This window comes from Rhea americana, unplaced genomic scaffold, assembly GCF_003343005.1.
Source record: "Rhea americana isolate MKP2758 unplaced genomic scaffold, rheAme1 scaffold_174, whole genome shotgun sequence".
Taxonomy (NCBI): Eukaryota; Metazoa; Chordata; class Aves; order Rheiformes; family Rheidae; genus Rhea; species Rhea americana.
In genome coordinates, this window is record NW_028185861.1 from 1,267,106 (window position 1) to 1,290,719 (window position 23,614).

Below are 23,614 nucleotides of genomic sequence, written 5' to 3' on the forward strand. Positions count from 1 at the left end.
CTTTGCGTTACGCAGTGCCTTCGAAAAGCCAGGTGTACGCGCACACAGCTACCCCAAACGGCTGCTCGCCCCCGACGAGGGGCGGCCCGGCGCCTGGCGCGGTTCCCGGTGCGGGGCCGCGGCGACGGGTCTCTGCCCCGTCTCCATTTCACAACCAGCCCAGCCGCCGCTGCCCGCAACCAAGATGGCGGTTCACCTCCCCTCTCCCCCCTTCCCTCACGCACTTCCGGTCCGCTGTGCTCCCGCCCGAAATGGCGGCGGAGCCGGGAGCGGGGCGAGGAGGAGRCGGAAGCGGAAGCGCGGCCCGCCCCCGTCCCGGCGGTTGCCGGGTGATGGAGGAGCGCGGGGCCGGCGGGGCGCTCAGCGAGTGACCTACGGGGCGCGGAGCGAAGGGCCCCGGGCTCCCCCCCGGCGCCGCCGCGGCCACCCCTTGCCCGAGCGACCCTTTCCCTGAGGGGAGCCCGCGACCTCCGCAGCTGCCTGAGGCCGCCGGCGGGCTGTAGCGGGCCGGGTGGCGCGCGGGGCTGAAAGGAGAAGCGGCCGTTGGAGCAGGTACCTGTGGGGGGGCGCAGGTGACACTGAGGTGACTGGGAAGGGCAGAAGAGCCTCTGTGGTGTGCGGCGGACGCCAGGCTGAAAAGTGAGCCCGAGCGCTGGGCTTTAAATAGAGACCCAGCTGGATGTTTTCCTGGCCGAGCTCGTGTTTGAAGGTTGGCTCTAACCAAACAAGGGATTTGAAGTGCTTTGGCCAGTRTCTTTCAATACCGAAGTTACATCTACAAGACAAGTAGGATGTTCTTGGTGTCGTGAGCATTCAGAGAAGGAAACTTAGTCTTTGCAGATTTCTTTTGTAACCTCTCCCTTCACACACACACCATGACTAGGGGAAAGGTGAGCGTTTGTTAGGATAACAAAACCAATGTAAATTAACTTCTATTAGTATTYGTTGTATTTACTCTTTAAAATCTTACTGGGTGAGAGCTTGTGTGGTCCTGTGTATGTTAGTCACTTTTATGTAACTTTCCTTATAGTTGCATAATGGCAGAACCTACTGTCTCTCCGCTCAAACACTTTGTGCTGGCTAAAAAGACCATTACTGCTATCTTTGACCAGCTGCTGGACTATGTCACTGAAGGAGCAGCTTTTGTTGAAGGTTAGTTTTCATCTTAAACACAAGGGCCTTGTCTGTTGCTTTGGATTTGCTTTATGGTTGTGCATTATGGTATACATTAATTTGCTGCACATGTCAATATGTGTTCAAGAGTAATTACGTTTTTTCATTTGAGTGTGATTTTTTTTTTTTTACTTAGGCTAGCAGGAATTTTAGGGTATATACATATACAAAAGGCTAATTGAATTATTTGGGCTGGTAACCTTAGCCTCCTTCCGGTGAGGGTGAAAGCTTAACAACTTCAGTGTTAGTAGTCCTGCTGTTTCTTTTGTGCAGACAAAAGGCTAAGCAGCTTCTCCTGATACTTGGTRTGAAAGTAGGTCAGCTTGACAGAGCACAAAGAAGCACTGGTTACACCCTCAAAAGTTTGGTAATGCAGAGGAGCTTGGGTTACTGAGCAGGCTTAGCTGCTCATCATCCCGGTTAACTCTTACAGGAGGAGACAGCCGAGCCTGGCTACCATACCTGAGAGGTCTCAGCCTTCCCTTCTGAAGGAGGCAGGTGTCACCGAGGGTGGGACAAAATGATAAGCCCTGGACAGTCCTTCAAATTCTGAAAGTGTTTTATGATGCTTAAATGAAAGTAGATTTCAAATCCAACAGTTTTAGGCCAGTTTAGGTTGATTCATCTGCAGTGAATTGCTGTGGTTTTACAAGTGCTTGCCTGGACCAGTCAAATGACAAGGGCTAATAGCAGGGTCAGTAGTGAGTTTTTTGTTTCTTTCATTTTTTTACTGCTGTCTAATTTAAATTTCAGACAGGTCTGTATTGGCATGTAAGGTAATGATAATCTGYATCTTGTATTCTGGAGCATATACTCTGTAAGTGATTGTTTTTGTGCTGTTCTTTTTCTATTTCTAGCAACATACAGGAACCCAGAACTTGAACATGTAGCAACAGAAGATGAACTATCAAAAATACAGGCATATAAAAATAAGTTAGCAGTCATTGGTGAGGTGCTTTCACGGAGACACATGAAAGTGGCATTTTTTGGCAGGTATTGAACAAAATTACCAAAATTTAATTTCTTTTTTTGTTTACTGTCATTGAGTACTTACTGTATGTATTTCTAAGTTCTCAATTTAGTGGATTTAACGTTTCATCATAAAATTAATTTTAAAAAGTATTATATATTAAAACATGTTCTCTTGTCTAATTGGTGCTAAATCTTTCTTTGATGCTATCTTGCTCTGTTACTACAGCTTGATTATGTACATCATGTTATGTGTTTGTCATTGATAAACTGTATAAAACACCTATTTGACTAAGGAAGGTCTGAGATTGTTGTTATCTTCTCTAGAATTTTTTTTTAACTTGATTGTATGTATAGTTTTTAGTATTGTTGTCTTGCTGGCTGTTATTTATAGGAACATTAGTTTGTGATTGGTCACAAGTAACTGGAAAAACTACTCCTTGGGCTGCTTTTGTTTCCACCTATAAGCACCTGAAGAAGAAATAGAGTGACRAAGTTAGAGAAACTTGCCTTATTAATCATTAGTTTACTGTATCTATGTGATGATTATTAGGGATGATATATATATATTACTGATTTAAAAATAAATCTGAATGAAGTTATCAAGTTATGAAGTTATGCTTTTCTGAATCACTGAATAGGAAAAGTTATAGTTCAGTCCTTGGTGGTGTTACCAGAGACTATAATATCTTTTGTATATTGAAGTAATATTTCCAAAGTTCCAAGTGTTTTGAATTCTATTCTGTTCCAGAAAAGTTATTTTCAGAATTAGAAATTTTTTAACTGTGGTTAGCTTTATATCACCTAAGCGCTCTCTCTATGTGTGTGTGTGTGTATTATATATGTATATATTGTAAGTGACAGGAAAATGGTAAAAAGAAAGGTATTTGTTGCACTCAAAAATTAGTTACTACATTAAAAAATATTTTAAAGAGGTGCTTTTAGGTGCTTAGACGCGTGTGTCTTTGGTTGTAGTTCTTTTGTGCTTTAGTTTTCAATCCAATCTTAATGGAACAGTTTTAAGCTTTCARTAAGAAGCATTAGTTGAGTTTTAACATTTCCAATTCATGTCTGCAGTCCAAATGTTGTGCTCTAATGTTCTTGTAAAATTTTGAGGCTGTAGAAATAGACTGGAAATCCACATTACTAAATGCAAAGTGAGATATCAAATTATTAAGTCCTTCCAAAAGACTRAGGTTACAATGCTTTCAGATGCCTGTTTGCCTGATTAGTCTAGTTCACTCTGAGAAGATTGCTATTTCTACGCTTAAAAAAAAAAAAAAAATCTCCATATGGATCTTCATGTTTTAATTTTAAAAGTTCCTTAATAATACTAAGGAAATATGTACAACAATGGTCTTACTACCTTCACTTTGCTAACAGTCGTTCGACTGTTAAAAATAAACAGTAAAAGGACCTGAAAGAAAGGAAGTGGTTATATCTGAACCTTTCACAAAGTTAGAAGAAAAATGCATTTACAGCTATGATTCCTGGTAAAAGTTGCTTTTGCAAAGGGCAGGGGTTCAGCACCAGGAAAAAAGAATTAATTAACCTTTAACTTGGAGATGTGTCCTCAGAACAATTCAGAGTTTTTGAGAGAGACATTGAGAGTATATCTGTAAACTATTGTACAGTGACCACTAAACTGCTCTTGCAGGAGAAGTAAATCAAAAAAMCAAATTACAATCTATGTTCACTGTACCCTGTTGTGTAATAGTTAAGCCACAGATCTTTATGGGTGWGGGGTAGAAGGTTAGTGCCAAAAAGGATATTGCTGAGGATGAACTTCAAGTTCTTGCAAAATTTTAAGTTGGAGAACAGCGCTATTTAATCAACAGGATTTTAGTTAATTTAACAACGTTTTCCCTCTAAAATGACGATAAGACTGAGTCTCATGATGGAAGAGAGCGTTTACATTATGAGGATTATGTACAAGAAATAAAATCAAGTGTTTTTTGCAAACTGTTTCACGGTGGAAATCTTCATTCAGTTGAGGATGTTGTTCCATTAACTTGGTCTGAGTTGCCGTCATTGACAGCAATGCTTTGAAATGTAGCTGAAGGCATTACTAACTGTGCTCCTTTTGCACCACATCTAATGCCTGGAAAACTGTGTCGGAAGTAGTAGTTCTTTTGTGGCTGAAAGATCAAACAGTGTGAGTAGGCTATGTGACTTGAGGCAGGAACTTCATGATCACTTAAGCAGCCTAAATATCTGTTGCCCCAACGGAGCGTAGTCCTACTCTACCGCTAGGTATGCAGACTTCTCCTCACATCCTCTTCTGGCATCCCTAAATTTCTGTTGGCAGGAATGTGGAACTGTAATCTGATCAAAAATAACTCTGACCAAAATGTTAAGTATGTTTTCGATTGGTTCTTTTAGAGAGAGCACTAAGGTTGGCACAAAGAAGAGGGCAAGCTGCCTGTTTTTGTGGGACTTTCTGCATTTAATTTGAAGTTTAACCATTCATTACAGTTGATCTGAGGCATCGTTTTACACTAGATGCTTTTTTTTCTGGGGTAGAAGAGTGGAGCTGTTGTCTGTGCAAGATGCTTTCCACGTTTACATATTATGTGGATGTGTGATGCTGATTCAAATAAACCAGATAAATTCAAACCCAGATAAAAGCATTCTTGCCAATACAGATTTTGCTTGTTGAGTCAGTATGTGTTACACAGATGAAAATGGGCTTTCTTAGTTGGATAGTGTGCGTTGGTATCAAGAAAGGTTTTTGGAATTGCCATTCAAATGATCTTTTCTTACACTCCCTCTTCWTTCTGGCAATCTGCACTGCACTGACCTGAAGCTGTACCACCCAAAACAACTTGCAAAATATGGGCCTGATGCTTTTAAATGGGGTGCATTCAGTTTAAAACAAAGGTACATTCAWTTTTGCTATGCTTTGCTTGAAGTGATTTTATTTTTTTTTCCCTCTAGAACGAGTAGTGGAAAAAGTTCAGTTATTAATGCAATGCTATGGGATAAGGTACTTCCTAGTGGGATTGGCCATACAACTAACTGCTTTCTCAGTGTGGAAGGAACGGATGGAGATAAGGCTTATCTTATGACAGAAGGATCAGATGAAAAGAAGAGTGTCAAGGTATAGTTTCTAAATCATTAATGCTGCTTTTCACAACTTTGATTTTCCAGGTCTCCAAAGGTCTGTCTTTTAACAATGATTTCAAGTCTTACTAAAATATAAGCCTAACTCATTCTTCGTGTTTATGTTGTTCTTATTCAGGAATGAATAACTGAATAAACAGAAATAATCCACCTCAAATTTTTTCCTGGATATTTCAGGGAAACAGCTGATGTGTGTCTCATTGTAACATGGCATACATTGAGTGATTTAGTTTTATAGGACTGACARTAAGTTCTGTTACTTGTTAAAGATTTGCAGTGTGCTCTAGTTTGGCCCTACAATGTTTAGCTTATTTAACGGCTCATATTTATGTGTGTAGATGCTGATTGATATAAGAGGCCAGAAAATGATTCACAAATGCTTACCAGAGGGAACTATGAACTCTGCTATCCTATTTAAGAAATATAGATGGGTTCTTAAGTGACAGGTTTGCATGAGAAACAAATTATGCTGATTTACAGGCTTGTTTATGGTGCATATGTATGTTTGTCTTCTCTCTCGGTATTCTTTAGACTGTTAACCAGCTTGCCCATGCACTTCACATGGATAAAGATTTGAAAGCTGGCTGTCTTGTCCATGTCTTTTGGCCCAAGTCAAAGTGTGCCCTCCTGAGAGATGACTTGGTTTTAGTGGACAGGTATGCCTACTGTTTTATTAAATGTTTTCTCAAATAAATTAGCCATGATAATATTTAAACGAGATATCAATTAACTAACTGTGTTTCTCTTTTGGTTATTGGATTATGAAATTATTATGAGCTCTTTCTTTTTTTGAAGAGTATAGCGTTTGTATGTTTTGTATATACTGCTGCCTGTCATCACTGTGCTGATTTTGGCCTCCTAACAGCTGGAACAAACAAGTATCCTGTGACTGAGCTGAGTAAGGGACTAACTTCTGGCTGAGTTTTACTTCTTCCTTTAAAACAAAGAATATGGAAATGCTGATAGGTTGTTGCAGCAACTGTAACCCTTGGCCTGTCCCCTGTCCTTCAAACTGTTCAGACTGATCAGGTGAAGTGTAAGGAGTCTGGACTTCATATTTAAAAGCTTCCAATAAGAATTTCTATGCCTAGATTCCAAAGTAATGGTTGCTTTGAAACCCGCATACTGACAATTAGGTTATGTCCTGCGTGTTGGAACATTTTTCCATGGCTTAAAGGATTCTGAAAGGTGTTGCGCTTGCCTGTGTCAATGTTCACAGCCACTTTGATGTATAAACTAATAATATTTTTTTCAAACTCTTAGATGATCTATACCTAAGGTAGGAATCTAATATAGATTCTATTCTTATGAGTGAATTTATAAGTATAAATTTATAAATCCAGCAAAATAAGTTCCAGAATGCATTCTGATGAATAGTAGTGCTTTTTGTCATGTGTGTAATCTTGCACCTTTGAAATCAGTGGGAGCTTATCATTGTTTTCTTGGGTGCGAAATCAGGGCTTGTGTTAGTTGTAACTGGAGGAAACCAGTCCAGCTGATAAAAGAAGGTGGTGTGTTTGATGAACTTCAAAACTTACACAGTTGTGTTTTCTTCTTGGGGACATTTGCGTAACACAAGCCTCCTAGAAGGCCAGAAGTGATCCTTGCATGGGTATAATATAAAGTATGATTTGATCTGCATGATTTTGCTTGCTAAAGGTTAAATGTAAAGGGGRAAAAAAACCTTGAAATCTGAGAAAACTATAAAGCTGGGACTTACGAGGAGAAAAACATCTTTTTATTCCTAAATGGAACAAATTTGAATTGGAAATAATTGAGATGTTGCAAGCATGAGAGACAGTGCTGCTCTAATTTGTGAATTCCTTATTCACTATCTGTGAAAAACAGAGAACACTACAATCTTAAGTAAATATTTTGAGTATGTTGTTATGTTTTGCAAACAGTGCTTAGACCTAAAACTTATAGGTAGGTCTGTTTAAAAAGAAAAGAGGAAATTTATTTTATGAAGAACTGGCCTTTTCAGTTGAAATTTAAAACCTAGGAGATGGGAAGGAGGACTATTATGTGAGACTGTGTGAGTTATGTCACTTTTCTTGACTGTATTGATGCATGTATTTATTTTGAAACTGCATTTTGGAAAGAATAGATGGTCTAATGAATAAGCAGTGTTAAATAGTAGTTGTTTTTTGTTATGCCTGTCTTAAACTTGAGGTGAGCATCAGCCTCAAGATACAAAGTTTCATGGCTTTCTACAGGGCCCTTAGGAAATCCACCTGTATTTTTATCAGTTTCTAAAAGTCAGGTACTCCTTTGTTGGATAATACTTTTTTATCGTTTTATTCAACAGCCCTGGCACAGATGTCACTACAGAGTTAGACAGCTGGATTGACAAATTCTGCTTAGATGCTGATGTGTTTGTCTTGGTTGCCAATTCAGAATCAACCCTCATGAACACGGTATGATGTACAATGATTTTTAAGTTAAATCTTAATTTAAATATTCAGTGGTTCCTTAATTGCTTCCAGTAGTCCTTCAGCGAAGTTTTCTTGAATTGCTGCATTTAGATTTTGTGAATAGGATTTGGCAGGTATATCCCTTTTTAGGGAAGTGAGAACCTGATTTCTTACCAGYTTTGCTTGCTCTGACTTGAGCATAGGCTTTATCTTTTCTGTCTTAGTTTCCTTTTTGAAGGATGGAGGAAATGCTTGCCTGGCTTTACAGTTTATTCATATTTGTCTCCTGAGGACATATTTGTAATATCAAGAAGATAACTTGCAAAGTACTTCGTATCTGGAAGTTCAGTAAAATACTTGAAGTATGTGAAGAAAATTGAATTTCTGTCCTGTTCCTCGTGTTCTTGCCTCAGAAGGGTGTCAGTTCCTGTGCTATATCTTGTGTTGAGGGCTAGTTCTATAATTTACTATCGGTGTCACAATGTCAACATTTACTAGCAATGAGCAATCTTTTTACACAGTTCTGTCCTGTTTGAATAGGGAGAACTGAAGATATTTTAACACCTTTATTTTATAAAGCGGACTTCTATATACCTTGAAGCCTGAAAACTGTATAATTATAGAAGGAGAACATGCAAGGTAGCCAAGAGAGCTGTTGTGATGYTCAGACTACACGACCAGAGATTCATCTTAATATTGTAGAGGCCTCAGGTTTTGACTGAACTAAGTATTATGCATGCAGACAATGTCAATATAAAGTTTGTGTTCTGCYGGAAGTTTGACTACCAGAATGTCGTATAATGCTGTTGGGAAATCCCTTGAAGACTTCTATTAAGTAAGCCTGCCATAAACAAACAAAATGCTCATGATTGTTTTGAAGCATAGTTCTAATGTGCAAGTGATGTTTCTTTTTGAGACAGTTGTTAATACTATAAAGACTTGAATGTAAGAAGCCAGCATTTCCTTACATTCCAGCCAGTTGGAATGTTTGAGTAGAAATCTAAGAAGAAGTAGTGAATTTAAAAACACTACATTGTATTTTCTGAGTTGAATCCACAAAGACTCCAATACAAAAGGCGTCTAATTAATCTTTTCCATTATCTGACGTGAAGGACACTTTGGATTTTAGCGTGGAGGAAGTCTAGTAGCTTGATGTAGTTTAAATAAATAATAAAAACATGAGGTTTTAGTGAGCATTCTGCTACTGTATAGAAACATGGAAACAGTAGCAACCTGCATGCCAGATAAAATTCAAGTTGGTATAGTAAAGGAACAGAGATAAAGCCAAAGTTGATTTGGTTGTCCCATTTGCTTATGAAAAATGAACATATTAAAAATAATCTGACTGAGATGATAAATACGCAAGAAACTATAGATTTTAGATCTGCTGGAAAATTTTATTAATTTTGTATTTGTCTGATYGTTAACATCCTAGTTGCATAACTGGTTTTGTGCCTTTTTTATTATGACTTTAACCAACGTTTTCTTTCCCTGTTAGGCACAGCTGAAAATTACAAAAGATAGAAATAGATCAGTTTTGCAATTTGTCTGAAGTGTAAAACTCTACTGAGATTTTTGGATTGCCATACCTATAAATCCCTACTTAATACTGAACACCTTGGAATTGGTAGAATCAGGAGATATAAGGGWATATATTGGAGGGGAAGGAAGGAAGATCTTAGTTAGGATTGAGGCTTTGTCCTGGTAAAGTGTTATTTTAATATTTCTCCCTTACTTAAAAAAAAAAAAATCTTCATCGTGGTAGACATAATTGAAGTTACCTTTAACAGTTATGTAACTGCTCTAGAGCGTCTATATTTTGCTTTGCATTGTGGAAAATGCTATTTTTTTTTCTACATCTATACAAGTTTTTCCTTCAGGTGAAGCACGAAGTAACTGTATTCTTGTCCTGCTTGGACATAGCTTTACTTCTTACTATAACATGTTTGAGAATATTTGGCAGCTGAAACAAAGCCATGTATTTTAGCATAAACATGATTTTTCTAATAATCCCTCATAAAGTCTCTTTAGACATGGTGGTTATTTCTGCAGTTCTAAGCTTTTTTACCTATACTTGCTGCCTGGACGGTGGAGACAAACACATTTACAATGTTGAGTCCGGAATGTATGATAGTGTTCTGCTGTAGGTTCAAGAACCGTATGGAAGCAAAAAGATATTTTGTGTTTGATTTGTGTTGAACAGGGAGTCGCTCCGTCGAGGTTTCACCCATTATGACTGCAGAAAAAGAGCACTGATGGATAGGAGGTACAGGAAAGGGACCTAAAACTGCTTTTTCAAGCAACATACATGTCTTATTTCTAATGTTAAAACATTTGGCAGTTGCTTGTGGCGGTGTTATTTTCCTTTGACTCAAGCTATATACGCTCAAACAGCAAATATAACTTATTTTTAGGTTAAACTAGTATTATCTAGTTAAAGAATATAGTTGGATGGGTGGTTTTCTAGTTGTTAAACCAAWTTTGGCAAAGTGGACAAGAATATAATTCAAATAAGGAAGACTTCACGGTTTTAGCCAGACATCTTTTTTAAAAACAAAATGAGCAGGTACAGTCATAATTTTTTTTGGTCTTTTCCTGTTCCTCTCTTCCTTAGCAGTGTTTTGGATGTCACGCAACTGCAAACTAATTTAACAGAGGGCTAGAACTATCAAAGAAAATTAATTTTTGTGATAAGGAGTGTGTAAGCACAAAAAAATAGATTTATAGAAAAAATAAATTTTTTGTTCCAGTGTTTTCTAAACTATTTGTTTTTGAAGTGTAYTTTGGAAGAGTACACTCTGGAAATGTACTTGATTACTTGGTATCTATTTCAGAGAAGTTTGCAGCATCTTTGATTTTTAATCCTGGCATMATTTTTAAGACATTTGATAACTTCTGAACTTTCATAAGCCTTTTTTGTATTGATATTTGTGATTTTTAATACTAATGAATTATTTTTAATACAAAACTTTAACAAAAGTTATTCGACTTCAGAATCTGTTACAGAAGAGTGTTTGACTGTTTTGGATGTCTGGGGAGTGTTTTGTTTGTGTTTTAATTCTTAGGAGAAGCATTTCTTCCATAAAGTGAACGAACGTCTTTCCAAGCCAAACATCTTCATCTTGAATAATAGATGGGATGCTTCTGCATCAGAACCAGAGTATATGGAGGATGTGAGTGACTTSATGGCCCTTATTGTTTTCAGACAGATTTCCATAATTGAGAACATTGCTTTTGTTGTATATAAGTGTGTGTTTGTGTTTATGTATGTGTACACACACACACACTTCCAGATGCGTATGAGCATGCTATGCTAAATTGCCTAAGTAATATAGAGWACATCAGATCTGTCTTATTAAAATATATTAATTTGTTCAGAATATAGACATCAGTGTTATTACTTGTTAGAAGCAAAAAGCAACCTGCAAATGAACTTAGGGTATATGCAGGATATAATAAAATGCAAAGTTTGTTTAGAACCTTCTTCTTCCCCAGTAGGCTCATTTTAAATCCTCTTTGTATTATCTTTTAGTTTTGTAATGCAACCTGCGGATACAGATTATGCATGTTAAGGCACAGAGCAACTGTCAAACAGATCTTTCCAGCTGCAGCTTGCCTGCAGTAATACTTAGTACCCTGAGTATATAAGGAATGAATTGATTATTTCAATAACTGAGATATGGCTGGTGTAAATAAAGGTAGTTGTAAAAGAAAATATTTTTGCTTCTAAGGCTGTGGTTATGGGCAGCTGCTGCATCAGTAGGATTAGAAGACATCTGCTGGCTAAGGCTTCATAAGCATCTGCTGGACTCTATTTCTTACTCTGATGTTCTGATTTGACGATGGCTCAATTTGTGACTTTTCTCATGAGCTTTTTACTTTTTCCTCAGGTGCGTAGGCAGCACATGGAGCGCTGCCTCAATTTTCTAGTTGATGAGCTCAAAGTTATTGATCCCATAGAAGCGAGGAATCGCATCTTTTTTGTCTCGGCAAAAGAAGTTCTGAGTGCCAGGAGACAGAAAGCCCAAGGAATGCCAGAGGGTGGTATGTAGGAATTCTTGCTTTTCCTCAAATATGGAAAAATATCATAAAGCCTGATAAAGAGAAATATTTAAGATACAATTACTGCTGTGAGTGGGGTGTTCTTGCCATTAATTTCTCTTATGTTTTGCAGGAGAGGCACTTGCTGAAGGATTTCAAACGAGGTTCCAGGAATTTCAAAATTTTGAACAGATATTTGAGGTATTTATGATGGACTTTTTAGAATGCCTCTTTTCTTGGTGCAAAGGTAACTTTTGTTCACCCTTTAGCTTYATTTTACTCAACATTACCCATATCAAGAAGCAGAGGCGTGTAAGGTATGCAAACCATGTGACAATTTTGCCTTAACTTTGGTCTCTCTTGGTAAGCTGGTGAAATGTTTGCTGCTTGGTCAGCCTTATTTTGTTCTGAAGCTGTAGCTTTGTAATTAATGGTTGTAATTCAGGATATAAATAGTAAGAAATTCTGTTTCACCAATACAAAACATCAGTAACGTCAGAGTTTTGAAATTATCRCTGTTATCTACCTCATAGTTCTGGCACTCTGAACAGTAACACTGTTTTGACATCCTTTTTGCTGTACRGAATCTGTGCTTCACTCCAAATTCAGCTATATTCATAGCTGGAGTTTACACTTTCTTCAGAAGTAGGATTGGCTAGGCAATTGATTGATTTCTTTTGACAGAATGTATTTATCTTGCTAAATTCGGTAACTTTAATATTAAAACCATTCCTGGATATCTTAAGGAGACATCTTGGATATGCCTTTATTTTTTGGTATGCTGGTTGTTAGCATAYCTTGTGTAATATGAGTCTGAACAATGTGGCTGCAGTTTATGTGCAGCAAATGCTCGAGGCTGCTTTTACATGCCTCAACTAGCAATTCGTTGTTCTATATATTTAAAAAGATCAAACTGCCTCTGAAAAATACTTCTCTCATGTTACTAATAAGCCTGTTGGACCTACAGAAAACCATATTATGTAATGATGCGTATATATCAAAACTATGTTAAAATAATAGCTTGATTCAATCCTGCAAAAGCAAGAAAGTGTCAGTTTAGAGTTCGAATTTAATCCTTAACTGTGCTCTTGTGATAGATGACAGAGTTGTTGAAATGACTGGTTCAGATACCTGCAGAGCTTAAGTTCGTGGGGCATGACATTTCTTGCTTGTGTTACTAGCTGTGGTCAAACATAATAGGAAACTCTCAACCAGCAGGAAAAAAGTGGTAATTAAGCTTCTAAAATCATTGTACTTCAACATATTTTCCCATATATTGTACCTKAAATTTATTTTACAAAAACTCTTAAAATTACAATTAAGTATTCAACAGTTAAGCATTCAAAAATTAACATGCCCATATGATTTATTAAATTATTTGATGTTATCAGTGTTCAGCCTATCTACAAATCAGGTTCCACAGTCTCATATCAGCCACCAAGATGAGAAGTGTCCACAACAGCAGGGTCACAACCATGAAAAGTTTCTTTGGCAAAAAACAATTTTGTGACATTGCTCAATGGCCTAAAATATCATGTTTTCTTTCAAGTTATCTATTTCATTTGCYGCACATCTTCTGACCTGACAGTGAGGGGAGGATTCTGTAATGTTTTTCCCTGTGCAGTCCTGTTTCTTCCACAGCCATTCACACTGATGACAGAATAAGTGTTATCTCATCAGTTAGAATATGACAACATGTACTAAATTAAGGATGCCCAAGCAATTTAAATTTTGAGTATTTAGTGTTGCAGTTTGTTTCACAGTCTTGATTTCAGATTTTGTGGACAATTTCCTAAGTTCTAATGGCATTTTATTTAAAGCCAAGCTGATACTTATGATTCACTGGATCTGAAGTTTTCASACCTGGCACTCAAATTACTGTCACTTGAGCTAATACAGTAACTGATACCAATAATATGCTGACATCAGCTATGTTGACTACTACTAGGGATACCTTTTAGCATARTGTATTAACAAAGAATAGTGTATGTGAAGTAGAATTTTGTGTGATCCGTCTGGGAATRAGGTCCTAATTGATACCATGCTTTGTGCACTGGTAGACCAAATTTGGATGCTATATGGCTGTTAGTAGAGTCTAAGCACTTCTTGGGGATGGGCTAAAGCACTCTGGATTTTTGTGTATTTCTTGACAGAAGCTGCAAGTCSCAAGACTCTGGATTGTACTTCAGTCTGTGAAAGGGAATGTATGAGAGCACAGACGCTTCTGCCTGTTCTCTTCCARCGCTAGTCCCCTCTCTAACTCAGTCTATCTGTCTTGCCTTTAGCTCCATATCCCTGTTCAGGCACCCCATTCTGTCTTTCCAAGYGTCTTGTGTGTTATTTCATCTGGTTCACATCTCTAAACTATCTCCTCACTTCATCTAGATAAGTGTCCATGAGTTCCATGTTCCTGCTGGCTATGTCTGCTGATTTTGTTCCTTCTGTCACCCTGCTTTTGTCTTCACTGCATTAAAACYGAGCAGCTTCCTCTTCTTCCTGGCTTGAGAGGAGGAACTGTTACCTCTCCGATGCTTTCACTTTCCTGACTTTAATATTGGTACCCTGTGGCTAATGGCTGCAATTTTATGGGAAAGCCTGTTCATCTGAGAACTGGTATGAGCTCAGTTTAGATGGAATCTTTAGAGAATCTAGAAAYAACCCTTCAGTGCTAATTTGTTGTGGTATGTGAAAAACTTGCAGCATTTTTGAAAGGCTTGTAACTCTACGTTTGTGTGGAGTTTTATTTCAATTAAAAGGAATTCCAAATATAATTATAATGTGTTCTTCTCCAGAGCACAAAGTTGTTAAAGTTACTGGCCAGACCTTAATATGTCTGGAAGCACTGGAACCATTTGTTGTAAGCAGTGATGAAATTAGTGATGAAAGATTTTAGAGGTGCATTTAGGAGCTTTAAGAAGTGATGTTACTACGTATGTCAGCTGTGTAACAACAGGGAAAAAGGTATGCAGTCTGTAGGACCTTTGGGTCGAGTTAGTGGATTGTAAATTTTTATCTTGTGGAGTAATGGCAAATACCATGTGTGTTTTTTTCTGAAATCTTAGAATGAGATACACAGAATGATGAAGAAGTGCTCGCACAATGAACTATATGCAGTAGTTCTTAATGGATATTCTGTATAAAAACAAAAAGCATCCTGCCTCATGTCATAGTGTTTGYCAAGTCGCTTCATAAAGCTGGTAATGGAAAAGGGGTGAGGGGAGTGGAAGAGGGAGGCAGAGCAGAAGAGGAATTCTGGCTACAAATTGAAACAAATAACACAGCCTGAATTAGTACACTATTGCAGAATCTTCTGACAGTACCTGGGAATGTAATAAGCTGTGCACTTAAAGATTATCTTGCAGTACTGAGAGTGGATTGCAAGGTAACTGGTTTTGGTAAGGCAATTAAAGCATAACTTTTATCTTTGTTTTGATAAATGTTTGTTTATAAACTAATGGAAAATGTGCAGCTGTCTTCCTCKTATCTTTTCCAGTCATATAACTAACCTTTGTGTTTTTCCTAGTGCTCTAACTTGGATTTTCTGGTTGTGTTGTGAGTGACTGTCATCCTTTTATCTACTGCAAACTAATAKCTGGGAAGACTCTTTCCCCTGTGTCTAGTCTAGCTCTAACAATGTGCTGATATTTATRAAACTCTGGCCTTTCATTGCTGATTTCTAGATCTGCTTCATCGAGGAACAGAGGATATATTTAACCCATTTTGTTTATTTTGTTTTGATCTATTATTTAATGTAGGTTAAAGTTTGTTATTACAAAGTATATTAAGGTGATTGGCAAGTCCTTTGAAAGCCACCTAAATGCTGTTTGTGCTGTGAAAGGTGCCCCCTACAGCCTAAAAACAAATTAAAACCTCTAGTATAAGGAAACTGGTGCTTGCTTGCTTTTCCTTGAACACCTCCACACCCACCCACTACAGTATGTGGTGACTTGGTGCAGTGTGAACACCCGTGCTGTTTAATTGGCCACGTAAGTCATTATGAGCAGTTGCTTTAAAAAAAAACTGGTTCTTACTTTATGATTTATYACAATTGATTTGCTATTGCCCAGACTGAACGTTTGACTTATCTTCTCAGTATCCTGTAAATTCTGAGCCACTGTCCTTAAGAAATACTTAAGATTGCAGATAGATTAGAAATGGTAACTTTAGAGTATTCTCTGCTAGTACACTTAATACTTCAATAATCTGTAAATGAGCTAMTATTTTAAGAACTGCTTAGCAACTTCTATGTCCTGTGAGATAATCCTTGTTTCTTATTCCTAATTGCATATATTGTTCCTGGATAGTCGATATTGATTTGAGCATATCAARTTTTATTGACAAACTACTTCTTGAAACTAAGAATATTTATTGCAACAAAGAAAGCTGAAGTTGGGCAATATTACTAGCATTAATGTCAGATATTCTATAATTCCAAAGTAGTAATTTGGAAAAATTTGTGAAGAGGTAGACTTATCTTACTTAGACATTTGAGTTTGCCTTTTTCTTTACACTATTAATTTATTTTAAAACCTATGCACATTACTGTGAATGATCTTGAAGGTACAGTTTTGCTGCTATAGCTCCGTGATCTCCAGAGGTCCCTTCCAACCTTACTGATTCTATGATTTGAAATTTCAGTTCTGTTGTCTTTTGATTTTTGTATTCTTTCTCCCTTTTTATTTCCCAATGGTTTAAGTTAATAATAATAGCAGCAAGTGCTTTCTGGTAGTGAAATTCCTGAAGGTGTTGATATGGAATTGCAGTAATGTGTTGTGGCTTGGGCCCCTCGCAGGAGTGTATCTCGCAGTCAGCCGTGAAAACCAAGTTTGAACAGCACACTATCAGAGCTAAACAGATAATAGATACTGTGAAAAACATTATGGACACCATAAATGTAGCAGCAGCAGAGAAAAGGTAGGTTGGTTGGAGAGCTGTTTGGTTTTGGTTTATCTAGATCCTCCAAAGAGCCGTTTCTATGGTGGTGATTTTCTTGGGCTGTATTATGGACTGTAAAATTCACTGTTCTTAATTGGTAAGAAATGGAGAATTTCTGTGGTTTGTCAGTCTTGCTACTATTCACTTGCACCACTCAGTCTTGTCCTTAATCTGTGATTTTTTTATTATTATTATTACTATTTTTTACGGGGATCTTAGTTTATATTGTTATTCTTCATTATTGACTTAGAGCTACAAAGACAGTCTGAGGGGTTTAAGTTTTTCTTTAAGCTGTTCCATATTGTAAGTTTATCTAGCTATAGGCAAGATTTCTGAAATTGTTTGAGCCTGCTTTACCTATTTTTTTTGTAAACAGTAGTGCTGAGAAACTGCATGGAGGGATATAGACACTTTAATTTGCAAATGGCTAGAATTACCTGAAGGGATGAGAAGAGCTCACATCAAGTTTGGCTTGGCTTGTGGTCCATTTCAGATTGCCCTTTACATATTTTTCTTCTCTCTTTACTCATATAATCCTTTTAATACTAATAATAGTAGCTCATCTTCTCCCTTTGATAATTTCATATATACTTTGAGATTTACCTGTGGATGTTTTTTTCCTTACTTTTGTTGCTACCTTTGTCTCTCTTCTACCCAAGTATCTTGCTGTTGTCTTTAATCCTTTCTATCCACCTTCCTTCCGCGTCTGATAATCTTATGTATCTCTGTGTTCCAACAGACTCCACTGTCCTTGTCAAATATTTTCACCTTCCTGAATATATCAGCTTTTACCAACTCTGTATTTATATACTAACTTGTCTCACTTTGTCAGATGCTATGAAAACATGCAGTGAAACCTGTTTGAAGTTATTCTGATACTCACTTCTTTCTGTCAGTTGACCTGTCAATTGTCAAAATCTGTCCTGTGACCCCTGTTAATCTGAATTGCCATTTTGATGTTTCTGCTGGCCCTTCAAGATATAACAGCTGCAAGTTTTAAACAGTTTTTACTTAAATGATAGGTCTTAAATGAAGACTTCTGAAGAGTTGTCTCTGGCAAGGTTAGTTTCCACAGTTTCCTCCCCCTTACTTTGCAGAGTCATCAGTCAGACTGTCATTGCTAAGGAATAGTTGAGTGGTGCTGGTGAGCAGCAGTAGGACAGTTTRATCAGATCTTTCTCTCCCTCCCTCCCTCCTCTTTGCTTTCTCTCTCTCCTTCCCCCCCCTTTTTTTTTTCTCCCTCTTTTTAATCAGAATAAGTTAAGTTCTAAAGGTCACAAGTTTCCTTCTTCTTTTTTAATGGTACCTAAAGTACGTATTACTATGGTTACATTTCCAATTCCAAATACTCCTTTTATAAGTATATCAAAGCCTAATAGTGTAAGTTATGGCTGATGAATGAAGCCCTTAAATGCAGCTGTGAATTTAATATCAATATTATAGTCATTCTAAAGTAGGGCCTCTGCTTTATTCAGCCAATGTTGCATTCTTTTTTGGCTGCTCAGTAAACTATAAGTGAGATGGTTCATGCCTGATCATACTTGGTGGTTTTGCTGTTGAGAGAATACCTGCTGGTGATGGTAATTTCCTTTCGGCTATTTTAGAGTCCATTCAATGGAAGAGCGAGAAGATCAGAAAGACAGGCTGGACTTTGTTCGCAATCAGTTAAACATTTTGACAGAAGATACTAAGGAAAAAATCAAACGTGTCACTGAGGAGGTAGAAAATAAAGTAAGTAACCCTAATGGGGCAGTTTCTTAGTAAACAAGAAAGATTATTTCTTCATCTTTAAATTCAGGTTTAATTGATAACAGATTGGCAAGGCAGATGCTTTCCAGAAGAGATGTGAATTATATACCTGGTCTTTTATTAATGCTGATCAAATATGTATACGTAGACTGGGCAATTTTGGTCTTAACTCTTTCTTTCAAAGTTTCCAAGCATCCCTGTCTCCCATGGGTGACAGTGCTAGGCAAAGTGGCAAATAAATTGGTGAGTCTGCCAGCAACTGAATGTTGAGCTACTGATTACTTTTCAAAAAATTATTATAAACATTAGAAATATGGCTAGCCACAGACAGTCTAAGCTTTGGGGAAGTTTGATCTGAAATTCCTTATTGTCCATAAAGAATATGTGAAGCAACAATTCAGTTTGAAGAAACATGAATTTTAAGGAAACYTGAATGTGAGATGTTTTGAATAGGCCCATTTCAAGTGATGTAGCATCATGTAGCATATTTTGGGGGCCAGTTTSTTTTCTGAATTTGGGGATAAAATATACATACACGGAGGTGCCGTGTGGAAGTGTGTAAGTGAATGTAGACTGCTGTATTCAATTGCTGTCAGTCTAGGCAGCATTACTGGGTTTAATAGCAGAATATTTGATAAATAAGACATTGTTTTAATTCACACTAACAGTACTAATTTATATGCCCCTGCAAGAGATTGCTTGCCTCTTATCTACTTTTTGTACATGTATTCTGAGCATACAAGAGGAAAAACCCTTTGCATTCCCAGTGTATGTTGGGGCATATCTGTGTTACCAAGGGCCTCCAGCATCCTATGGCAGATCCTGCACTGTTCCTCTGAATTGTCTGCAACTGTATGGAAAACCATACAGGTTTTCTCTCTGGACAGTGTGATTTTTGTTGTTCTTTAATAAGATGATGGAAGTTTTCTGGTTGGCTGGTATATGTAGTTCTACTCTTAAATTCATTCTTGCAAAAACTGAGTGGGAAGAGTTTATTGAGACCTGGAAATGCCCTGACACTAGCGGGACATGGCAGGATGAAAATCTCCCAGACTCAAGTGTTTGCCTTTCTGGAAAGCAGTTCATTCTGGTGACAGACATATTTACGTGCCCCCTTATCTTCGTGAGGTACATTCTTGAAATGTCTTGGATATTTCTTTCTGGAAGAAGACTCAACACAGCAATCTTGCCTGATGCTGTGTAATTGGATAATTTATGGTAGCAGTTAGTGGAATAGCCTGTCTTCACTCTGCTGGGAAAGGCAGGAAAAACTTTTTATGTATTTATCAAATTCTTCCAGGTCTCCTCTGCTATGACTGATGAGATTTGCCGGCTTTCGGTTTTGGTTGATGAATTTTATTCAGATTTTCATCCTTCTCCACAAGTGTTGAAGCTCTAYAAGACAGTAAGTTTTTGTCCATGGTTTCATACCAGGGTCTGTCTTTTCTTTAATTTTGACTTCTATATTTTGATAATTTGTGTACCTGTTTATGCAACATTTCCCTTAAACTTTAYAGGATTTTTCTTTGATATGTGTATATCTCTGTTTATTTAAAAATTAGAAATTGTTGTAAATACGCTTAGTGTTTGTGAAGAGATGAGTGTAATTGTTCCAATCATTTGTTTAACAAACTGATTACCGAAACTTTAAGTCACTCAAATCAGATTTGTAGTAAATGAAGATCTTATGTAAACAGTTTTGACTACTCCTAAAATAAGATTGATCCAAAAATAAAAGGAACCTGCAAACACCCAGAGCTTTGAAATAGGTTGTTTTTTCAAAATATCTTTTCTAAAAAGGCAATTTTTATTAAATTTCTACAAATTCCACCTCAAAGTTAGTATTTTTAAAAAAACATGCACCTATAAGTTTCATCTACCTCTTATGTTCAGACTTGGCTGTTAATGAATGCCTGTCAGAACTCCCGCCTGTGCCAGTCTTGTCGATCAGATGAGAACACTGTGCTTTCAGGACAGTCTGCTCTACCCTGGCTCCGCGGATGTCCGTAGCAGACCTACATGGGTGTTGATGAGTGTAGTTTATCTCTGYGCAGGCCAGTGAAATCAGCTCTTGTCAAATGATGGTAGTATTAAGTCTTYGCAGGGCAGTATGGTAGCATTATGCTCCGTGTCCGAAAACACAGACATTTTGTATGTCTTTTAATGATTACAGTCCTGAAGAAATCCTCTTGTGTCATTTTAACTAGGTAAACAATAATGCGTTGCATTTAACGTATCTCAGAACTGTGTAACATAACTGATTAGCTAAAGAGGAATTTATGAGTGTGTTTTCTTTCTAAAACTTCAGGAACTCAACAAACATATAGAAGATGGTTTGGGAAAAAACTTGGCTGATCGTTGCTCCAGTGAAGTCAATCAGTCAATGCATCAGTCGCAGCAGGAGATAATTGGTAATATGAAGAGGGAAAAACATTAAGAAATGGGGGCTTTTTGTCTCCACTGCTACTGGTTAGAACAAGGTGYATTGTAGTGCAGCAGTACACTGTTAACAGTGTGTGCGCTGCCCAAGACAGTGTTAATCCCAATGTTGCCCTCCCTACTGCTCCCAGGATGTCAGGCCTGCGTGTGATCGGGCTAGGCACTGTAATGGGCCAGAATGGCAGCCCTCATCTAAGGAAATCTGTGCATTTACAACCTTCTAAGTGTTCTGATGTGCTCCGAAGAATTTTTAGTAGGCAGTTAACTTGGGAAGTAGGTAGAAATAATGATCATTCCCTTATGAAGAGAGTAGAGAGMGTGAGCGACTTAGCTTGCGTCACACACTGAGTCCATGGAACTGAAATTAAACTTGCGATTTCCCARCTCATTCTAGAGTTGCTGCCTGTTTTYCTTGTTTTCTATAAAAGTTTGCRTATGGCTAGCTCWGAGGAGGACAARTTTTTAARAAATTGTTTTTAAAAGAATTTTCTTTCTGATCATGATTTAACATTAACAGTGTAAAGTGATAAAGGAAAAGCCATCCTAGATCAAGTGTGAGTGTCTCTCTAGCACAATAGCCTGCCTCTGATAGTAACCAGTAATTTGTGCTTGAGGAAAAGGAAAATGAACCAGGGTAAATGTATTGGTCCATCTCTAGCTTCCAGAAATTAGCATTTTAGGGACTTCCAAGACAACATACTGCATCTGGATTAATGATTTAAATAAGTAATAATGGACCTGTCCTCTGARAGCTTGTCTAATCTTTTTGTATATAAAACTCATTTGTACTTCTGGCTTCCACAATAGGTATATGAAATATGCTGATGGTCAGATAAAGTTTCTGAAGCASAGTCTTCTCCCCAGGCCCTTTGAGAGTGAGTGYAAAACAGGMTGGTGTCACAAAGCTCCTATAGGAGGCTCCTGTATTAGCACTCCCTATTTTTTTATGGTTGTTTCATTGCCTATTTACCCATCTCTCCTGCTCTGTTCTGATTCTGGTAATGAAATACTCAGCRCAAAATCATGGAATTACTTGAAGCGTTCAGTGATGCAGCCTTTCTTGTTTGGCGCCACAGAACTGCTGGAAACGTGACCTTGTTCTTAGTCCTTCCTGATCTTAGGACCATTGTTAGAGGTCTTTCAGTTAGGTTGACTGTTTTTTCCAGTGGTGCCGTGTCTACAACTTGATTTTGTTTGGCTATTTTCTTTTGTCAGAGCAATGAATTGTCAGCTCTATTAGGATCAACACTGCTAAAATGCCTACTGATTTAAAGAAATAATAAAAATAAAACTGATCTGTTGGTGGGTTTAGACGTATGTAGTTCACAAAGCTGGACAACAGTGCAAGGACACCACGTGTGAATCTGCTGTAAAGGTTCTAATGATACCTCATCTTTACTACTWTGTGTTCTTTTCTAGAAAATCTGAAACCATTGTTGCCTTCTGGTGCTCAGAATCAGCTCCACTTGCTAATTCCATGCAAGAGATTTGACCTTAGCTATGATCTAAATTGTCATAGTTTGTGTGCGGATTTTCAAGAGGATATTATGTTCCACTTTTCCTTGGGATGGACTTCGCTTGTAAACCGTTTTTTGGGTCCTAAGCATGCGCAGAGAGTGCTGTTAGGACTAGCAGATCCAAACTTGCAAGTGAGTGCTTCAGAGATTATGCTGCTCTTTTATTAAGTACACTGTTTTACCTTGGTGAGAACACATTGATTTACTGCAGTTGTTCCTGCTACTTGCCTGCTTGCTGCTGCTTTCCCCTAGTCCCTTTGTACCAAAAAAAAAGTTTTGGTGAGGATTGTTTTTATTGGATTATATTCAGGGCTACTGGTTATATCCAGGTTAAAATGGAAACAAAAAAAATTCTTAAACTTTTTGTAGCTATTTTCTGAGTTTTGTTTTCTTTTGAATTAAACCTTTTGGTAACCTTTGCATTTGAATCCTTACAGCAGAGCAATTTCTCATTCTGACTTAGTTCTGTCAGAACCTCCACTGCTTGGAGGATGGTTCAGACTTTATTGCTGCAGTTGCTTTTGAATAAAACCCTGAATATATGAAAATGAAATAGATAAAAAACAATCTGCTGTATGGTTTCATAACGCTTTTTACTTAGGCTGCCGTATTCCACTCTTCTAGATCCCTCGTCCTTTACCTGCAACCCCGTCTGCTGCCAGCCTTCCTGCCGTAACTCCAGAGAACGTATCAGACGACGAATTTATGGTTTCTTTGATAACAAGTTTAGCTTCACTCACRTCACGGACCTCTATGAGCATCATCGTTGTTGGTGGAGTGGCAAGTAGTGTTAGCAACATTCACTGTGCTAGAAGTGATGGCAAAGATTAAGCCARTCTTCCCCGTTCGGTATTGCGTATYGCGTGGCGTGAAGCGTGGTTTACTAACACTGGGCCAGATGAGCATGCATAGTAAACTAGATACAAGCAGTCAGTTTGTAGTAAGAAAATTACTGTGAGTGTAGTTGACATTTTCTCTATTACATATTACATATATGTCTGTTCAGTTTTTCTGAGTTACAGGGTGATTTGATGTTACCTTATTCAGTTGAAGTTGGTGGGAAATTTGCTTTTTTATTTATTTTTTTTCCTCCCTCATTAAAAGCAATGAAGGTTTGTAACCTTCTGTATATTCTGCCCGCCACCTGGGTTACCAGCTCATTTTGATAGAGCTGTATTGCTCTGCAGTGGTAACTGGAAGGGATTTTCTTCAACCAGATTAGTTTAAGGGCCTTGAGGATGACAAAAAAAAAAA

General features: G+C 37.7%; 1 protein-coding gene across 2 annotated transcripts in view; it reads left to right on the forward strand.

Annotated features, from left to right (window-relative positions):
• The first annotated feature begins 265 nt into the window (after positions 1–265).
• MFN1 (mitofusin 1) overlaps positions 266–23,614 on the forward strand; it is a 27,608-nt gene continuing 4,259 nt past the window's right edge. The window contains exons 1-15 of one of the 2 annotated variants that reach the window (XM_085301212.1): positions 266–552; positions 1,031–1,152; positions 2,031–2,166; positions 5,080–5,242; positions 5,797–5,921; positions 7,574–7,682; positions 10,745–10,852; positions 11,570–11,723; positions 11,854–11,921; positions 16,513–16,634; positions 18,260–18,386; positions 19,705–19,809; positions 20,713–20,815; positions 22,263–22,492; positions 22,985–23,149. In XM_085301212.1, the coding sequence (XP_085157338.1) occupies positions 1,038–1,152; positions 2,031–2,166; positions 5,080–5,242; positions 5,797–5,921; positions 7,574–7,682; positions 10,745–10,852; positions 11,570–11,723; positions 11,854–11,921; positions 16,513–16,634; positions 18,260–18,386; positions 19,705–19,809; positions 20,713–20,815; positions 22,263–22,492; positions 22,985–23,149 (1,830 nt within the window). In that variant the 5' untranslated portion in view covers positions 266–552; positions 1,031–1,037. The remainder of the gene's footprint in view (positions 553–1,030; positions 1,153–2,030; positions 2,167–5,079; positions 5,243–5,796; positions 5,922–7,573; positions 7,683–10,744; positions 10,853–11,569; positions 11,724–11,853; positions 11,922–16,512; positions 16,635–18,259; positions 18,387–19,704; positions 19,810–20,712; positions 20,816–22,262; positions 22,493–22,984; positions 23,150–23,614) is intronic. The other variant, XM_085301213.1, reaches the window with a different exon arrangement.